We start from the raw sequence: 15,167 nt of genomic DNA on the forward strand, positions 1-15,167 counted from the left end.
GGAAGGCCTAACCGTGCTCATTTTAGCACGGTTCCAAATGGAACCGGTCAATTTCAGCATTTCCAGAAAAAGGGGGCACTTTCAGCATTTCCAGAAAAAGAGAAGGCTCTGGACCCCCTTGGCCCTCTTGACCCCTGGAACCCCTGGACCCTCTGATCCCTGAAACAGTCTGCCATCCTGGTCTGACTTTTATACTTCTAACGGAAAAAAATTCGCGGGAAAAGAAGTGGTTTGGAAACAAACATCTGCCTCTCTCGACGATGAGATAGATGCTGAAACTGTGGGGTTTTAGCAGCTGTCTTTTCTACAAACAATTAAAATCTAGCCAATGAATTTCTTTTTTTTTATCAACAAATCATGCTCGTCGAAGGATAACTGCAATTTGGGCCTTCCTGTTTACGATACCAATTTATGCACCCATTCATCATCATGTTTCGTTGAATTCTGTTTGCAATTTCTGTGAAATGAGCAAAGAACGATGTGAGAAAAAGTTTGAATTATCCAAGGAGGTGCCATAATCGAACTGAGGACTAGGCCTCAGTTCTAAAGATGAAAGTTAGGCAAATGGACAATACAACAATGATTCTGACTGCCAGCTTGCTATCAGTTGGATCAATATTTGTCGCAGGTATGTTTTTGGTTACGTTTAGGTACATTTGTAATCTAATCCCATTCTTAACCGGAAAAAACTGATCATGTCGTCGTAGAGATGGTATCTTTTTAAATATGTGAGATAATTGTGCATAGACTGAAAGCCGTTGAGACAAGTGCTGGCATTATCAAAAGAACTCTACAAAAATAGATAATTTGATCCCTGTATTGTCGGTACTATCAATTTTTTTTGGCTGTTTACATCACGACAATGTTGATCCAATAAAAGACCAACTTCTACTGTTATTCTCCTTGGATTATCCCTAAAAATTTTAACCAAAGTATCAGTTTCCACATTTGTATTTTTGAAATATTTGCATTGTTTTCCCCAGGAAAATTTCCTGGGACAGTGGTTACTTCCAGATTCATCATTTTCTTAACAATTTTTTTCTCCTAGCTTTATTCTGTATGTTTTTTAACACTTCTAGAATCAAGATTTTTCGAAATGTCCTCATTAAGAAAGCTTTTGCTGTTTGCAGGTTTGTACATTCCAATTGCATGTGCAAACCATCCTGCAAAGACAATTCAACGCCCCACCCCAAAAATCATTAATCATGATCATTGAAAAATTAAAAAGTCTCAGTTGAGCATAAATTAACACAGATTTAAGGATGTTCTAAACAATGTGTTCACAGTTTTAAGCTTAGCATGCATAAATGATATTTTGTGGATAAAATATATTCCAAGCAGTGTAAGGCTTGTTATATTGTCAAAATTACAGATGTCAATAATGTTTGCATCTATTGGGATTTTTTTGGTCTTATATAAGGATGGTAAATATATGAGATAAATTTCCAATTCTATGTATAACTAAAGAACACAATAAATGTTTTAAATGAGCAAATCTACCTTAAAAAGAAGTAAATATCTTTCACAACCCTTCCCCTTTTTAGTAACGATCCCCAGTCTATGCATGTCTCAGAACATATCACTACCTCTTCTTGTAATTATGACCCTGAATCAATGGATTTTGCCTGTCTTCACCTCCTCAAGTATTCAAACCCCTATCTGCAACTTTGAATTGCCCCAAATGAAATTGAAACGAAAGATAAAAGTCAAACGGAAAATATAGCAAGCTTCTGTGCATTTGAATAATTTTTTAAAAATTTTAATTCTGCACATGTCATTATTAAGTCTTAATTGAACAAATCTTTGACTTTATTTAATTTTCCAAACAGCTCAAACAGCAGAAAGGAATGATGCAGCTAATCCTGGTAGCTCTTTGAAGGTTCTGCCATTCAACATTGGGGGAAGAGACTTTTACCATAATTATATAAGGAAGGAGCTGCCGGTCCTGTTCACTGGAGGAAACTTCAAATCAAATGAAGCTTCTTTGGATCTATTAGAGTTGCAGAAACAGCTAAGTGGAGAAAAATTCTCTGGTTTTGTTTATATGAACTCTGGAACAAGCCGAAGAAACACATCTTTTACACTAAAAGACTGGGTTGAGGAATCAAGTTCAAAACAAATGACAGCTGATCTTGACATTAGCAAGTCAAAGTTGCTAGAAGATATTTATTTGCCTGTAATGCTACATTGCAAAGAATATAGAATTGAATACAACAAACTTAGGTTATCAATAACAAGTGAAGATTTTGATAGCCAGCCAAAGCAATATTCAGATGAAATGTTATATATTTCACTTGGACCTAGAACCAAGGCTAGATTGTTTGATAGCAGACACACATCTCAGCTAAAAGAAGAAGGATTTCCCAAGTTAGAATATCAAGATGTCATACTGGAGAGAGGTTTGTTTTGACTAATTTGTATTTTTATTTCTTCTATTTTTGATGTTTTGCAGCTTAAAATCAGTCAACAATCAGATTTACTAAAGACCAATTTTTTCAAGGGAATTTAACTGAAAGTGTTATTAATGCCCTAATCATGTCATTTATCCCCAACTTTGTTCGCATAAATCATGCTGCCACTCATTGCTTGCTGGTGCAGCAAAAGATGTATTTTATATTCAAAGTGGTATTCAGACCCATTATTGATCAACTGCTGACCAGCTTTCAAAACTTGACCACTATCTGAGGATTTGCCACATCCTAAGACACCGTTGTTTTCAAATTGTGTTGCAAAATGCTGTTCTTCATTATTCAGATCTAGGTTTATAACGGAGTAGCTTGCTGAGTTATATTTGCTATGTTTCCTCATAAATCCAGAAAAAGACCTTATTTAACAGCAAGATCTTGTCTGTAAAATGCTTTTCATACCAGTAGCCATGCTTCCTTTGCGTGAATTGATCAAGATAAATATGTATTTTGAAGGCAGGAATCATGCTTTACACTCTCTTATCATGTTTCACCATTGTCTATACTTCATGACATTATCAACTGAAATTTAATAAATAGACATATAGGACAGAAACATAAATCAGAAAGGTTAAAATTTTTTAGAATGTGTTTTTTAAAATTTGTCATTGTAATACAATTTTGAAGGTCTTGTTTTCAAATTTTATATTGTTTTAAATTGCACACACAACAACATTCACATGTAAAAGCTTGATCATGCATAAAGTCAAATATTTAGTAGGTTAAATATATTACATGGGCCCTGGAATTCACGGTTAAATTAAGAAGGTTGCTTTATAACTCAAACAAGGTATTTCCGTTTGGCTAAGGAAATGTAACGTTTTTAATGTCTTAACTTCCATTTATGATCATTTTTACCTCCTTCTGACGAATTAACCAAAAATTTAAGCTCATGTTTTGCTATTCTGCAAAATGTTAAATTATTTGATTTTCAAGAATTTGCTGGTAATTTAGAAAATTGCTTTTCTGTGTTTGCATGACAAATCTAAACAAGAGCTGTATCCCTTTACACCACAATGCTATATAAGATATTACACAAGCCAACAATGTTTTTCAACACCTTTTGAGGTGAAATGCTTTGCAGTCTATACTAGAAACCTTGATAATTACGTTCCACTTGAGGAGACATGTTGAGTTCATCTCTTGTTGTGATTTGAAATTTTCAAAATCACAAGGGCTTGCATGGTCACCAGAGTTGAATTTCAGGATGTGTTGAACTCAACACGGTTTTAATTTCTCATGTAAACGAGGACAAAATTTCACAGGGAAATGTCATGCAATAATCTGCACGAAGCAGCATTTGCAGCTGTAGAAAGAATTCTGTACAAGTAGATACTAGAGAATTTGTTTGTCTGGAAGAAAGATCAACAGAAGAGGTCCTTGGAGCGGAAATAAAGGCAGTCCCAGAGAGTATTGCAATATCTCTTTCCAAATCAGGTCTTAAACTACATCACCGGAAGAATAAATTGGCCGTTCATGCCGATCTAACCCATGATGCCACTACACAAATCGCAACATCTAACCCTTATAAAATCACAAAAACCTTAATACAACTCAAAGGACACAAATGACTAAGAAACGTAGAATTCAGGGCAGGGAATGGACAGGAAAAGCTCCCTTCCCCCACCCAAAGACCCAAGCTCAAGGCCTACCTCAGGTACTTATGTTATAAGGCAGTAAGAGATAATTATGAAACCTTACCCCGCAAAATGCTGCAAAATGAAACCCCTAAATTGCCGTTAACAATTAAGGATTGAGACATCCTCCTTGCAGTTTACAAACAGGAAGAAGGAGGGGCTGGGGAAGATATCAGGGTGGCTTTTTTCAGACCCGAAGCACTTAAATCGGTTGTGACAAAACGTGATCTACGCCATTGGCGTACCTTTTGGCGTAGGGTTGGCCTACTTGTTGACGTAGAGGTTGGCCTACCAGTTGGCGTAGTAATGATCAATTTGGCGTAGGCTTGTTGCACCTCCGCGTTTAAACTGGAAATCCCAAAAATAGAAAAATCGCTTTACATATGCGTGCAAACTTGTTGGAAAACGGATCAAGAGTATTTTTGCAACTAATTTTGCCAGTTTGCCTTCAAAATAATTTTAATGACGATACAAGATACATACATCATTACCATTCAGAATAAAATGCTGTGACCGAACTGACTGATAGTTTCTCTTGCCAAGATATTATCTGTGTTGGTTTAGGAAATATTTCTACTTTTTACTTTTTCTTTACTTAATTACTATACTGTAAGTCATCGAATTATGCCCCTGGGTGTTTGCTAATTCGAGACATTTTTGGATGAGGGTTTATTCAAGAGGGTCATTGCACATGCGCCTTATCATTTGAAGCCCTGACAGGAAGTTTAAGAATTGTGGGGTCGCAGATGCTATGCGAATACTGCTTTTAATGCGCATGTGCTATGACCCCGCAACACTGAACAAAGGACTTATAGTTTCGTCTCCTGAACAAGTGGAGGGTTTAAATGAGGGCAGGGGATAATAAAAATGTTCTGAACGTCATCATATAAATAGCTCTTTTTAAAAACATTTTGGCTTTTTTCAAGCTCACTTTGAGCCCCTTCCCTCTCCCCCCATTTCCACGGTCCCTGGAAGGGAAACACTCTGCAAGTCAATATTGACAAAAAACGCTCATGCCAAAAGACAACCTAAAAGCACAAACTCAACTATACCCAATGGCATCAAACGCAGCATAAAGGCTTTATGCAAGAATGAAAGCATGAACCTCAAAACCTAAACATTAATAATACAAATCAGCTAAAGTAGGAGCCTTCAATGAAATTAAATACTACGACACCCCTCGTGAAATTGACTCTGATAACATTCAATTTGATCACCATTTATTTCAGTCTAGTATGAACCTTACACACGTAACCTTATTAAAAACCCGGTTGATTAGCAGGGATCCACTTTGTGTTTACCAACCTAAGTCCTACTTACACTTTGATTTAAAGGCTGTCGTCGTTTTAATTCACTTTCAAAGCAAGACTGCAAATTTCTTTGTTTAATAGATGTTATCCATTTATCATCCGCACATTTTCAATTGGAGTTTCACTTCTTCTATTGGAGTTTAAATTTGTATTTTCTCTCAAATTATAAGTTAAGTTATTTACCCTCAAGCGTATCTGGGAATAGAGCAATAGCGTAAAAAGATAGAATGTATTTTGTTTAGGCGATTTGTTTGACAGGCTGTGATCGTTCCTGAAGATCTGATTCATAGCCGTCAATTTCACACAGAACTTTGTTGTAGGTATATACTATTCGAAATGGAATTTTTTAACCGCATTTCGGTATGGGTTTTTACCGAATTTTTCCGCATTTAGAGCAATAAGCAACTTTTTTAAGGTGTCATAATTTAGTGTTGCAAAGTTTTAGGCTGTGTTCACCTTGTTCGGAACCCCTGTAGCGTTGTGGTATACTATAGTAAACCTAAGTCAACAAGATGTGGAATAGGAAAAAATGGTATACCCCAGCTTCATCCTATCTTTTTATCTTCCCTCCTTCCTCTTCTTCTTCTTCTCTTTCTTTTCCTTTCTTCCATCTCCTCTTTGGTCTTTCTTCTTTTTTGTTGTTCCTCCTCTTCATCCTATTCCTCTTGCCCTTCTTTGCATCTTCTTTTTCTCCCAATGCTTTTCTCCTCCTTCTTCCTCTCCTTCTTCTTCTTCTTCTTCTTCTCTTTCTTTTCCTTTCTTCCATCTCCTCTTTGATCTTTCTTCTTTTTTGTTGTTCCACCTCTTCATCCTATTCCTCTTGCCCTCCTTTGCATCTTCTTTTTCTCCCTATGCTCTTCTCCTTCTTCTTCCTCTAGTTATTTTATATATCCGTTTCCTATTGTTCTTCATCGTAAAATTTGTCTTCTTGTGAACTTGCTCCTCCTTTTTCTCGCCTTATTGTTTTTCCTGTTCCCCTTTTTTCTACCACTTCCCTTTCTTCTTCTCTTGCTTCCTCTTCTTCTTCTCAAATTATTTCCTCTGCCTGCTATTCTTCTTTCCCCTGCCTCAATTTCTTCTCATCTAACTTTTTCCTTTATGAAATTCACTCTCGAACTTCTTCTCTTTTCTTCTTCTTCGTCCTCTTCTCTTTTTCCTGTCCTTCTTCCTTCTCTTCTTTTCGACTTCATCACCTTTCCTTCTTATTTACAAGTTCATTGACTAGCTTATTCTGACTAACTTTTCAGGCAACATATTGTACGTGCCAAAATATTGGTGGAGTCAAGTTCAGGCAACCACAAACCACAGCTTCGGAGTGAAAATCTTTTTCAACATGGCTTTCAATAAGAGAAAGAACGAAAAGCATGAAATTAGTAAAAACGTTATCGAGGTGAGGTGATGCTTTTGTGAACTTTTCTAGGACACACAAGTTTGAAGTTTGACTTTTCAAAGCATTTGTCATATCAAATCGGTTAGCAAATGACATTTTTGGTAGTTATTCGATGAATTTGATGATAACAGATAGTTCTAGAATATGATAACATTTAAACAAGGCTCTGGTACCGCAAATTTTGAAAAATAGAACGGAAGAGCGGTAACATATTCTATCATACAGTAGTTTTCACCCGATACTCGTTAGAGTATAAACGTCGGATATTGTTCAAAGGTAGGCAGAAAATTTGAATCCAGATGCGGATGGACTGTAATGGAAGACGAAGAATAACGCTCTTACGCGCTACTTTTAAATGGTTAGAATTGACCATTCTTGTGATGCGCTGTATCAACTTGAATTGCAAAGCCTATCGCATTTTTGAAATACCACATGATTATATTAATTAAGTAGTATTACAGTCTATCATATTGTTGAGAACCATATTGTTGAGTACATTGTCATTATTGCCAATCTTTGTAGAAGTTGGTGTATGAGTGCAGAGTTCTGTTAATGCTTGTTTGCTAAATAATATGGGTAAAGAGTATACTTAGTCCAGAGATTGATTGAATATTACTGAACATTCAATAGGCAATTCAGCTGCATAAGATGGAACTAAAGGAACAACCAGGAGACAAAATTTGCTCGTCTCTTAACCAAGCTTTAAGACAAGTGTTAAAAATCAACGAATCAGACCCGAAGACATTGCAGCTGCGCATTCCCAGGAGGCCCCAGAGACCTGATGACGTCACACTCGCCAGTGGTTACAAAAGTAAGGTTTTATATTTTGCAAACAATCTTTTGGTGGTAGAAAACTTAAAAATGGCTTTGAAAAACTATAATTATACGAAAAACTAAAACTATAATGGCGACATGTTTCGGATTATTGGCAAAGCCCGATTATCGTTCCATCTAGCAATTTTGAAATCTATCTACATAAACACGAGAAAACCGCTTTTGTGTAGAAAGAAGGGGTTCGTTTTCATCTCGAGACTCCATTGGTAACATTTTCGATAGCAAGCGGCACTGATTGGGCAATCTCAACAGTCACGTGCTCGCGTTTTTTGATTGGCCCATTTCGATCCACAATTGGGTATTATTTTTCTTAGAGTTTTCGTTCTATGTTCTGACGTTTTATACTCTGATAAGTGTTAGACGAAAAGCTTAGGTATGACTCAAAATGTTTGCTTTTTTCAAAGCCTTTTTTAAATTTTGCTTTTATGCATTGATTTTTCAAGAATTCATTTCTAATACTTTCAAAGGGGTTTGCCCATAAGCAGGTCTCAAAAGACCCTCTGTTAAAAACAAAAAATTACAATCTAAAAGCCCTTAATTAAAAACGTGTTAATCAGTTCAAAATGTAAAATCCTTTTTAAGTTTTTCTTATGATAAGTCAAACGTCACAATCAAAAGAAAGGAATCTCTGTTTCTAATAAGTTCTCAATATTATGTATAGTGGATGCATGCATTGTCTAGACTAAGAGACTACTCCATAGTTTTGCCCAACTATATGAAAAACATATCTGGCCATTATTTCACATAACTCGTGACGATAGCTCAATCAATCGAATTGTCTTGCTGATTGATTTTAAATTTAAAGTTAATTCCATTGGGTCAAGAATAACTATTGGAAGTGAACGAACTTAGTCCCTATCTTGCTGGTCGTAGCTCATCCTTATGAAGTACAAGGACATCTCTAATTTTTTGTGTTCAGACTTAAGTTTAACAGGTAACTGGAGGAGTAAAGACGATGCCTGTTTTGAGAGGCTTAACGGAAGCTTTGACACAGTTTACTCTGAGTGTATTTTCCAAAGTTTTTTATTTTTGGTTGAAAATATGCATTTTACATGATCAACTGTTGCATTTCATTTCCCGTGACGTAAGAGGACTGATAACTTTAGCTATAAGAATGGCAGCTTCTCTCTTTGAGTCGAAAACAGCAGCTCTTAGTCCAAGCATCAATAATTAACAATAATCCTCCACTTACGTTTACGTACTTTGTCGAAAACCCACTCACTGCTCTGAAATTTAAGTGCCAAAAGTAAGTTTTATCAGTGTTTCTTCTTCATCAGAAAGATAACTAGGCTGTTTATTCTTTTATTACAGTGCCAGTGTTGGGGCTTGGTACCGCCCTTTTGAATGAAAAAACAACAGAAATAGTGAAGCAATCATTAGACTTGGGCTACAGGTAAGCATGCAAATGTAGAGATGACCTGTCTCTACATTTGCAAAAAGGAACCTTCTGGTTCTCAACACACGCCTCCCAATTAACTCATTTTAGTATTGCTAGAAATTTATGTCATTTATTGCTTGAATTTCTCGTGTGTTCTCCAAGCTGCGTAAGCTGTTTATGATATCGGTTAAATTACTGATGTGAGCAGAATTCAGGAAACATGTGAGCCGGTGGAATATTATTCAACGATGTAGTAGTTTTGAGGAAGGCCAATGCACACCTTGACAAGAGTATATAAAGTGAGACGCTTTAACTTTCATTTTCCTGACAAAGCGAAAAGACCAAGACATAGATGATTTTACTAAAATCCTAGTACTAAAAAAAGCATTTATTCAAAAGATACAAGGAAAATTTCAAGGAAGGTCAATAGGACAAAATTTTATAGGAAGGAAAGTTGTGGCGTTTTCTGAACTCTGGCCAGGGCCATCGAGAGGCAGCTCGGGCCCATGGGTGATTCACAAAACTGAACCCCCTTAAGAAAATTTCCTGTGGCCACGCCCTTTAGGGTTTTTTACAAGAATGTGCAAAAACATTTTACATGAATCAAGGACATGTGGACATTTCTCTGCGATAAATTTACAAGCGTTGATTCCATATAAGTAGCTGAAATAATAGCTTTTTTACATTGTAAATAGATCTTGTTACTTTATTACGGGCCCTATCGGGGCACCAAACCCGGACCTTTTGCCCCTCCTAACCCACCCTCTCGACGCCCCTGGCTCTGGCTATTGGTATTTACCTATTTTAAGCGGAATGGTGTTGCAGTGTTGTTCGCTTTTCGCTACTGGTTCCCCCATTTTATTCTGCATTTGGTTCTTCTCAGATTGTTTGATACTGCCCAAGGATATCCAGGTTCAGAAGCTGGCATAGCTCAAGCCATTTCAGAAAGCTCTGTGCCTCGCTCTGAGTTATTCATCGTCACTAAACTACACCCTCGTTACCTTGGCTACGAAAGTACACTGAAAGCTATTGACATGTCGCTGCGAAGGCTGAACATAGACTACGTCGATTTGTTCCTTATACATAGCAAAGAATGTGATGATTTTTTGCTGAAATGCTCAGATGGTGAGTTCATTGATCTCAGATCATCTGTATGGTGCAGCTCATCTTGCCCGAACAAGATGGCTGTAACGCGAGACAGCTGTAGCATATGGTGGCATACGATCCACTTTAGCTGCTACTGTGCATGGTTGTGGGGTTGTAAGGGGGTAAGGCTGCTAGAGCTTTTTAAAAGCACCACAAGATTCAAGGAAGATGATAATTGCAGAAATTGAAATTTCAATGTAAAGACGTTTCACGACACAATTAAAAAGAAACGATCTGAAAAGAGTTTGCCCCATCGCAATTTTTGTTGCTGCTTTTCTTTCTAAGACTGATACTTCTTGTCACTGTTATTTCAGTTCTTATTACCTATTTCTTATAGATGCGATATGCAATAGATATGGCAATTGCCCTTTACCTCACATTAAGTTGGGGATGTTATCGTACCCACTTTCTCAAAAACATTGCACTTTTTTAGGAGAGCCTATCGGGACTTGGCAAGAGTCATGGGTGGCTATGGAGGATGCGCAGAGGCAGGGCAAAATACGCAGCCTCGGAGTCAGCAATTTCAATGTACCAGATTTAAAGGCTTTGCGAAAAATTGCTAAGCTTCCCGTTTCTGTTGTCCAAAACTGGTTTGATCCAATTCATCAGGACACAGTGGTGAGGAAATTTTGCAAGCAACAAAATATACGCTATATGGGATATTCAACACTTGGTAAGCTTGTTATAATTACTGCATCAGTTCTTTTCAATGACATTCTAAACACGTTAACTGCTTGCACCTCAAGTGACAACCTACGGTAAACTCTTTAGATAACGATCCTTTCGGGCTCCTTGGCTTTTCGGACTTAACATCACAAGTGTGTATCATATTTGATCTTGATGTTTATATTATACCCTGGTTTATTCTTAAAATGGTTAATTTAGAAGCTCTTTATCTCTTTTTATCAGATTGGTATTTCATTTGCGTCTTAAGATTCCTCAGCTCTGGCGCAAACCTTACTTGGTAGATATTCTACACGTGATAATCCCTGTGCCTCGGACTTTGTTTAGTTCTCTATGATTCTATTCGACTGTTTTTATGCTTTGAACTGTCGCAAAATATCTTACCAAATTGCAAATAATTCCCAAAACAATAAATTTCTTGAGATCGAGTAAGCTTCACAAAGTCTGTTTTTTGTTTTCATAACTCCAATGCTTTTGCTGCAGGCGGAATGTGGACTGCCATGGGACTAGAGGAAAACCCGATTTTGACGTCGTCTTTGCTGACTGATTTATCAACGCATTATGATTACTTCGTGTCCAGCCTCGTTCTCAGATGGGCCATCCACCAGAACGTGACAGTAATCCCAAGAACAACAAATCGTAACCATTTGGCACAGAACTTGAGAGCATTGGATATGAGTCTGTCTGAGCTGGATATCGCAGAAATAAATTCAATGGCCACCATCCTAGATGACATATTAAAAGATCTAGAAAACGAGGAAATGGAAATGGAACAGGAAGGAAACAGGTCTTCCAGCGATACACAAGGAGATGAGAATGAAAGTTTTCCGGAAAATAGTAAAATGAAAATGGCAGCAGAAGACGTGGAACAAAACTTTAATCCAAAAGGACGTTCTGGGAAAAGTGCGCCAGATGATATCCCTCAAGAACAGAGTTCTCGAGACGAGAGCAATCAACCCTCAGTTGAGGCCGATGGCATGACAAATTCACAGTCAAAATCTGACGAGACTAAACACAAGATTGAATTGAAGTAAATAATATCTATTATTAGCCTGTATTTATTTAAAGATGGTTGTATGTATCGTTGCTTATTTAAAACTCGCTATTTGAGGAAACAGCTTTCTGATATTTGTTCTCTTCTTAGCGTAAGGGAGCTGGGCGAGTCAAATTATTAAAAGCAATCTTCTTAATTTTCAAAAGTCTCCATTCATGAAAGTTCTGTTTCTTCGGCAATTTGGTCATATAGACATAATAAAGGTCCATATAGACAGGAAATGACAAGTTTGGTATCAAGAGGTATCGCAATCTTACGTGCTTACTATAGTTTAAACCGTCATGGAAGAAACTGCATATTAAAAGCTTTCAGGCTGATTTTAGCGATTTTAAGCACTTTCAATATAAGAACGATTATTTGAATGTTTAGGAGCAATTACAGCCGATTAGAGAAAATATCTGGTTTTTACTGTATTGCGTCCGTTTTGTCTTAAAGGAGGCATCCAGCTTCAGATTAATGAATAGTTTATAAAATTCTAGGCTGTCGATTAATGTTGTTGGTACCCTACTTAATTTATTCAATCTTTCAAATCTCTATTCCTGACCACTGATCTATGAAAAAGACCTTTTCACAGATCAGTGTTCCCGACGCCCTATACTCCCACTCATGGGTCAGAGCAAGGCCGATATCGGCGTAGAAAAATTGTAGAACTATGAAGAAGGGCTTGTGACTCTGTCTAGGGCAAACAATTTAGTTACTGGCTATCATCTATGGTTTAGTATTTTAATGGAAATCTTAATTTACTTTTTTAAATAATGAAAATATCGAAACAATTCCTTTGACAAAGAATGCAAGCATCATCGCCATTTTACAATCAACATTTGGAATAAGTTTTCCACATCTCAAATGCTAAGTTCAGAAATATCATATCCAAGATTATGGATCAATTTAACATGAAAAACGCACAAAGAAGTTAGAATAATACATATGCTACGAGAACTGAGGTTGTTGTAAATGTCATTTTAAGGTTATTAATTTCTTCTGATTTTTGAAGACAAGCTTATCAAGACGTTTTAAATCTCAAGTCCAAAAATCTGCATTGAATTTATTTGAATCCATTTAAGTCTAAGTGTCCCAGAAAGCATTTAAAAACAGAAATGGACCTAAAAAAGAAGATTATTGGTCTCACAACCTTGTTTGCTTAACTGTCCACTCAATTGTGTGATATGCACGAGAAATGCTGGTGTAATTTGTTTTCAAAAGCTTTATTAAAAACTCGTCCCTACAATTTCTGATTGGAAACTGCTTTGTAGCATGTGTATTTAACTAACCTACTCACATTGCCATACTGTTCCTATATTTCATTCACAAGCTAGCAGATAATTTTATAGTTTAAAATTCCCCGATTATCAGAAATTTCTATAAAATCTTTCTAAAAAGCCTGTAAACTTCTGTCTGGGGAAATTGCTCTTTTGTAAAAAATTAAAAGACTCTCTTCTTCAAAACCAGACAAACCTTCAAAGGAAATATTCAATTACGCTTATTTTTCAGCATATTCTCCTTTCAATTTTTCGTCACTGTAATCGTGATTTATCTTTTTTCAACCATTATTCTACGCTCTTTTCTATATCCATAAACAACCTGTAGCTTTCTTGTATTCTCTCTTTTGCCCCCTTTGGTTTTTGACTTCATTGCATTTTTCATTAAAAAAAGTAGTATGCGCTTTTTCAACTTTAAAATAGATTGAAATTGTACGAGGAAAATGCAAATTCAAAAAAACAATGTTTCGAACGTAGCACGTCATCTTCGTTTTTTTAAATGGTTGGATTTTCTGCCAAAGTGCAATGGCTGAAGAATTTAGTAATCAGAAAATAATTAAGGTATTTGAGGATTGTATATTGAGTCGGTATTTAATTGCGATGATAATCAACAATCATTGACAATCAGTGAAAGCAAAAAGGGACTGGAAACCTGTAATATGACGTCATATTAATGGTTCGCGCCAAATCGATGCTGCTCTCATCATTTCGAGAACAAAGATTTTCTTCACGGCTGCGTGCAAGCGTAAATCAAGTAGCTTTAAAACAATTTGAAACTGATCAGAAATGATAGACAAAAAAGCGAAATTCAGACTTCGAGTGAGCGATAAGTCTCCAGAGGAACAGGTGGAAAAACTGTCTGCTCTGCCAGCTTGCCCAGCGCAAATCTCGATGGTTGGAGTTGGGTTGCATGGTAAGAAAAACAATAGCAAGACAATGAAAGTCTCTTCGCCTTGCTCATTTTTACCTGCTGAAGTTGGGCGAAAGAATTTGGTGCAGAGCCCGCTGACAGCTGCAAGGAACGAGTACCTTAAAAAAGTCAGACAGGATAGAGAGGCCGCAGAAAGATCGTCACCAGATTCTGATAAAGGAAGATTACCAGATATTGACACAAAGTCAAGTAAATTCCGTAGGCCAAATTCAGGGTCTCCTCAAGGAAATTTCAAGATGAATTTCGATCCTGTTGCTATGTGTGGACCGAGAGGGAAACAGACTGAAAATATTGATGGGCCAGAGCGAATAACATTGCCAGCTATTCAAGCAAGTCCATTGATAGATCAAAGAAAAAAATCTGCAGCATCAAATCGATACAGTGGGATGAACTGGGAATCCATCGATATTAAATGTCCTAATTCTGCCGAAGGAAGGTCCAGAAAGCTTCCTGAAATTCGTCGAGCACCAAGCAGTAGAATTTCCGAGAATGATAGCTTTGAAAATTTACCAGTTCTCCCAGAGTTGACCAGTGTAAAGCAATCATCTGCGAACTCAAATGTTTTTTTCAAACCGGCTGGAAATTTTGGGAAAAATTCCGAGAAACAGTTACCTGATTTGAAACGAATGGAAAAGAACGGAATGAGGCAAGTTTTTCTCCCTACTCTAAGCCAAAACTGCGAGTTGGTTACAGGAGGGAAAATCCAGGAGGGTAATTGTCAAAAGAGCAAATCTGCTAATTCACAAAGCAGACGAAACAAAAGAATAAGGAGCGGAAAGGACCACGAGACTGAAAGAAAAAGAGGCGCTGTTGTTACAAGTCCAACAGACCTGATGCGATTTGAAGATGAACTTGTTGGCACTGCTTGTCAAAAGACAAAGAGAGACAAAAAGCAAAGACAGAAGTCGGGACTTCCCGGCTTGAAAAATCTTTCTAGCAATTAAGCTAGTTAAGATTTTAATAATTTTATAATTTAATAATACAAATAGGGAGGGGTTATTATTAGGGAGGGAAACAAATTGTTTGAAATTAAATCAAGGCGTTCTAAGGTTTTTTGAAAATATAGTTTAAATTTTACC

The 15,167-nt window shown here is 36.8% G+C and overlaps 1 protein-coding gene across 1 annotated transcript; it reads left to right on the plus strand.

Moving 5' to 3' along the window:
- Window positions 1–250: 250 nt before the first annotated feature.
- Window positions 251–12,043, plus strand: LOC135688183 (uncharacterized). Its single transcript, XM_065204913.2, has 8 exons — window positions 251–628; window positions 1,830–2,399; window positions 6,660–6,802; window positions 7,433–7,613; window positions 8,948–9,029; window positions 9,898–10,139; window positions 10,594–10,833; window positions 11,328–12,043. Exons 1-8 carry the CDS (start codon window positions 550–552, stop codon window positions 11,876–11,878), a joined length of 2,088 nt encoding a protein of 695 aa, XP_065060985.2. The 5' UTR covers window positions 251–549; the 3' UTR covers window positions 11,879–12,043.
- The last annotated feature ends 3,124 nt before the right edge of the window (window positions 12,044–15,167 follow it).

The sequence above is a fragment of the Rhopilema esculentum genome, unplaced genomic scaffold (assembly GCF_057945365.1).
Source record: "Rhopilema esculentum isolate cy_ngs unplaced genomic scaffold, ASM5794536v1 HiC_scaffold_36, whole genome shotgun sequence".
NCBI classification, from domain to species: Eukaryota; Metazoa; Cnidaria; class Scyphozoa; order Rhizostomeae; family Rhizostomatidae; genus Rhopilema; species Rhopilema esculentum.

Coding starts and splice junctions, on each gene's coding strand:
- LOC135688183 (XM_065204913.2), top strand. CDS start 550: ATGAAAGTTAGGCAAATGGACAATACAACAATGATTCTGACTGCCAGC. Junction 2,400..6,659: donor AGATGTCATACTGGAGAGAG/GTTTGTTTTGAC, acceptor CTAACTTTTCAG/GCAACATATTGTACGTGCCA. Junction 7,614..8,947: donor ACTCGCCAGTGGTTACAAAA/GTAAGGTTTTAT, acceptor CTTTTATTACAG/TGCCAGTGTTGGGGCTTGGT.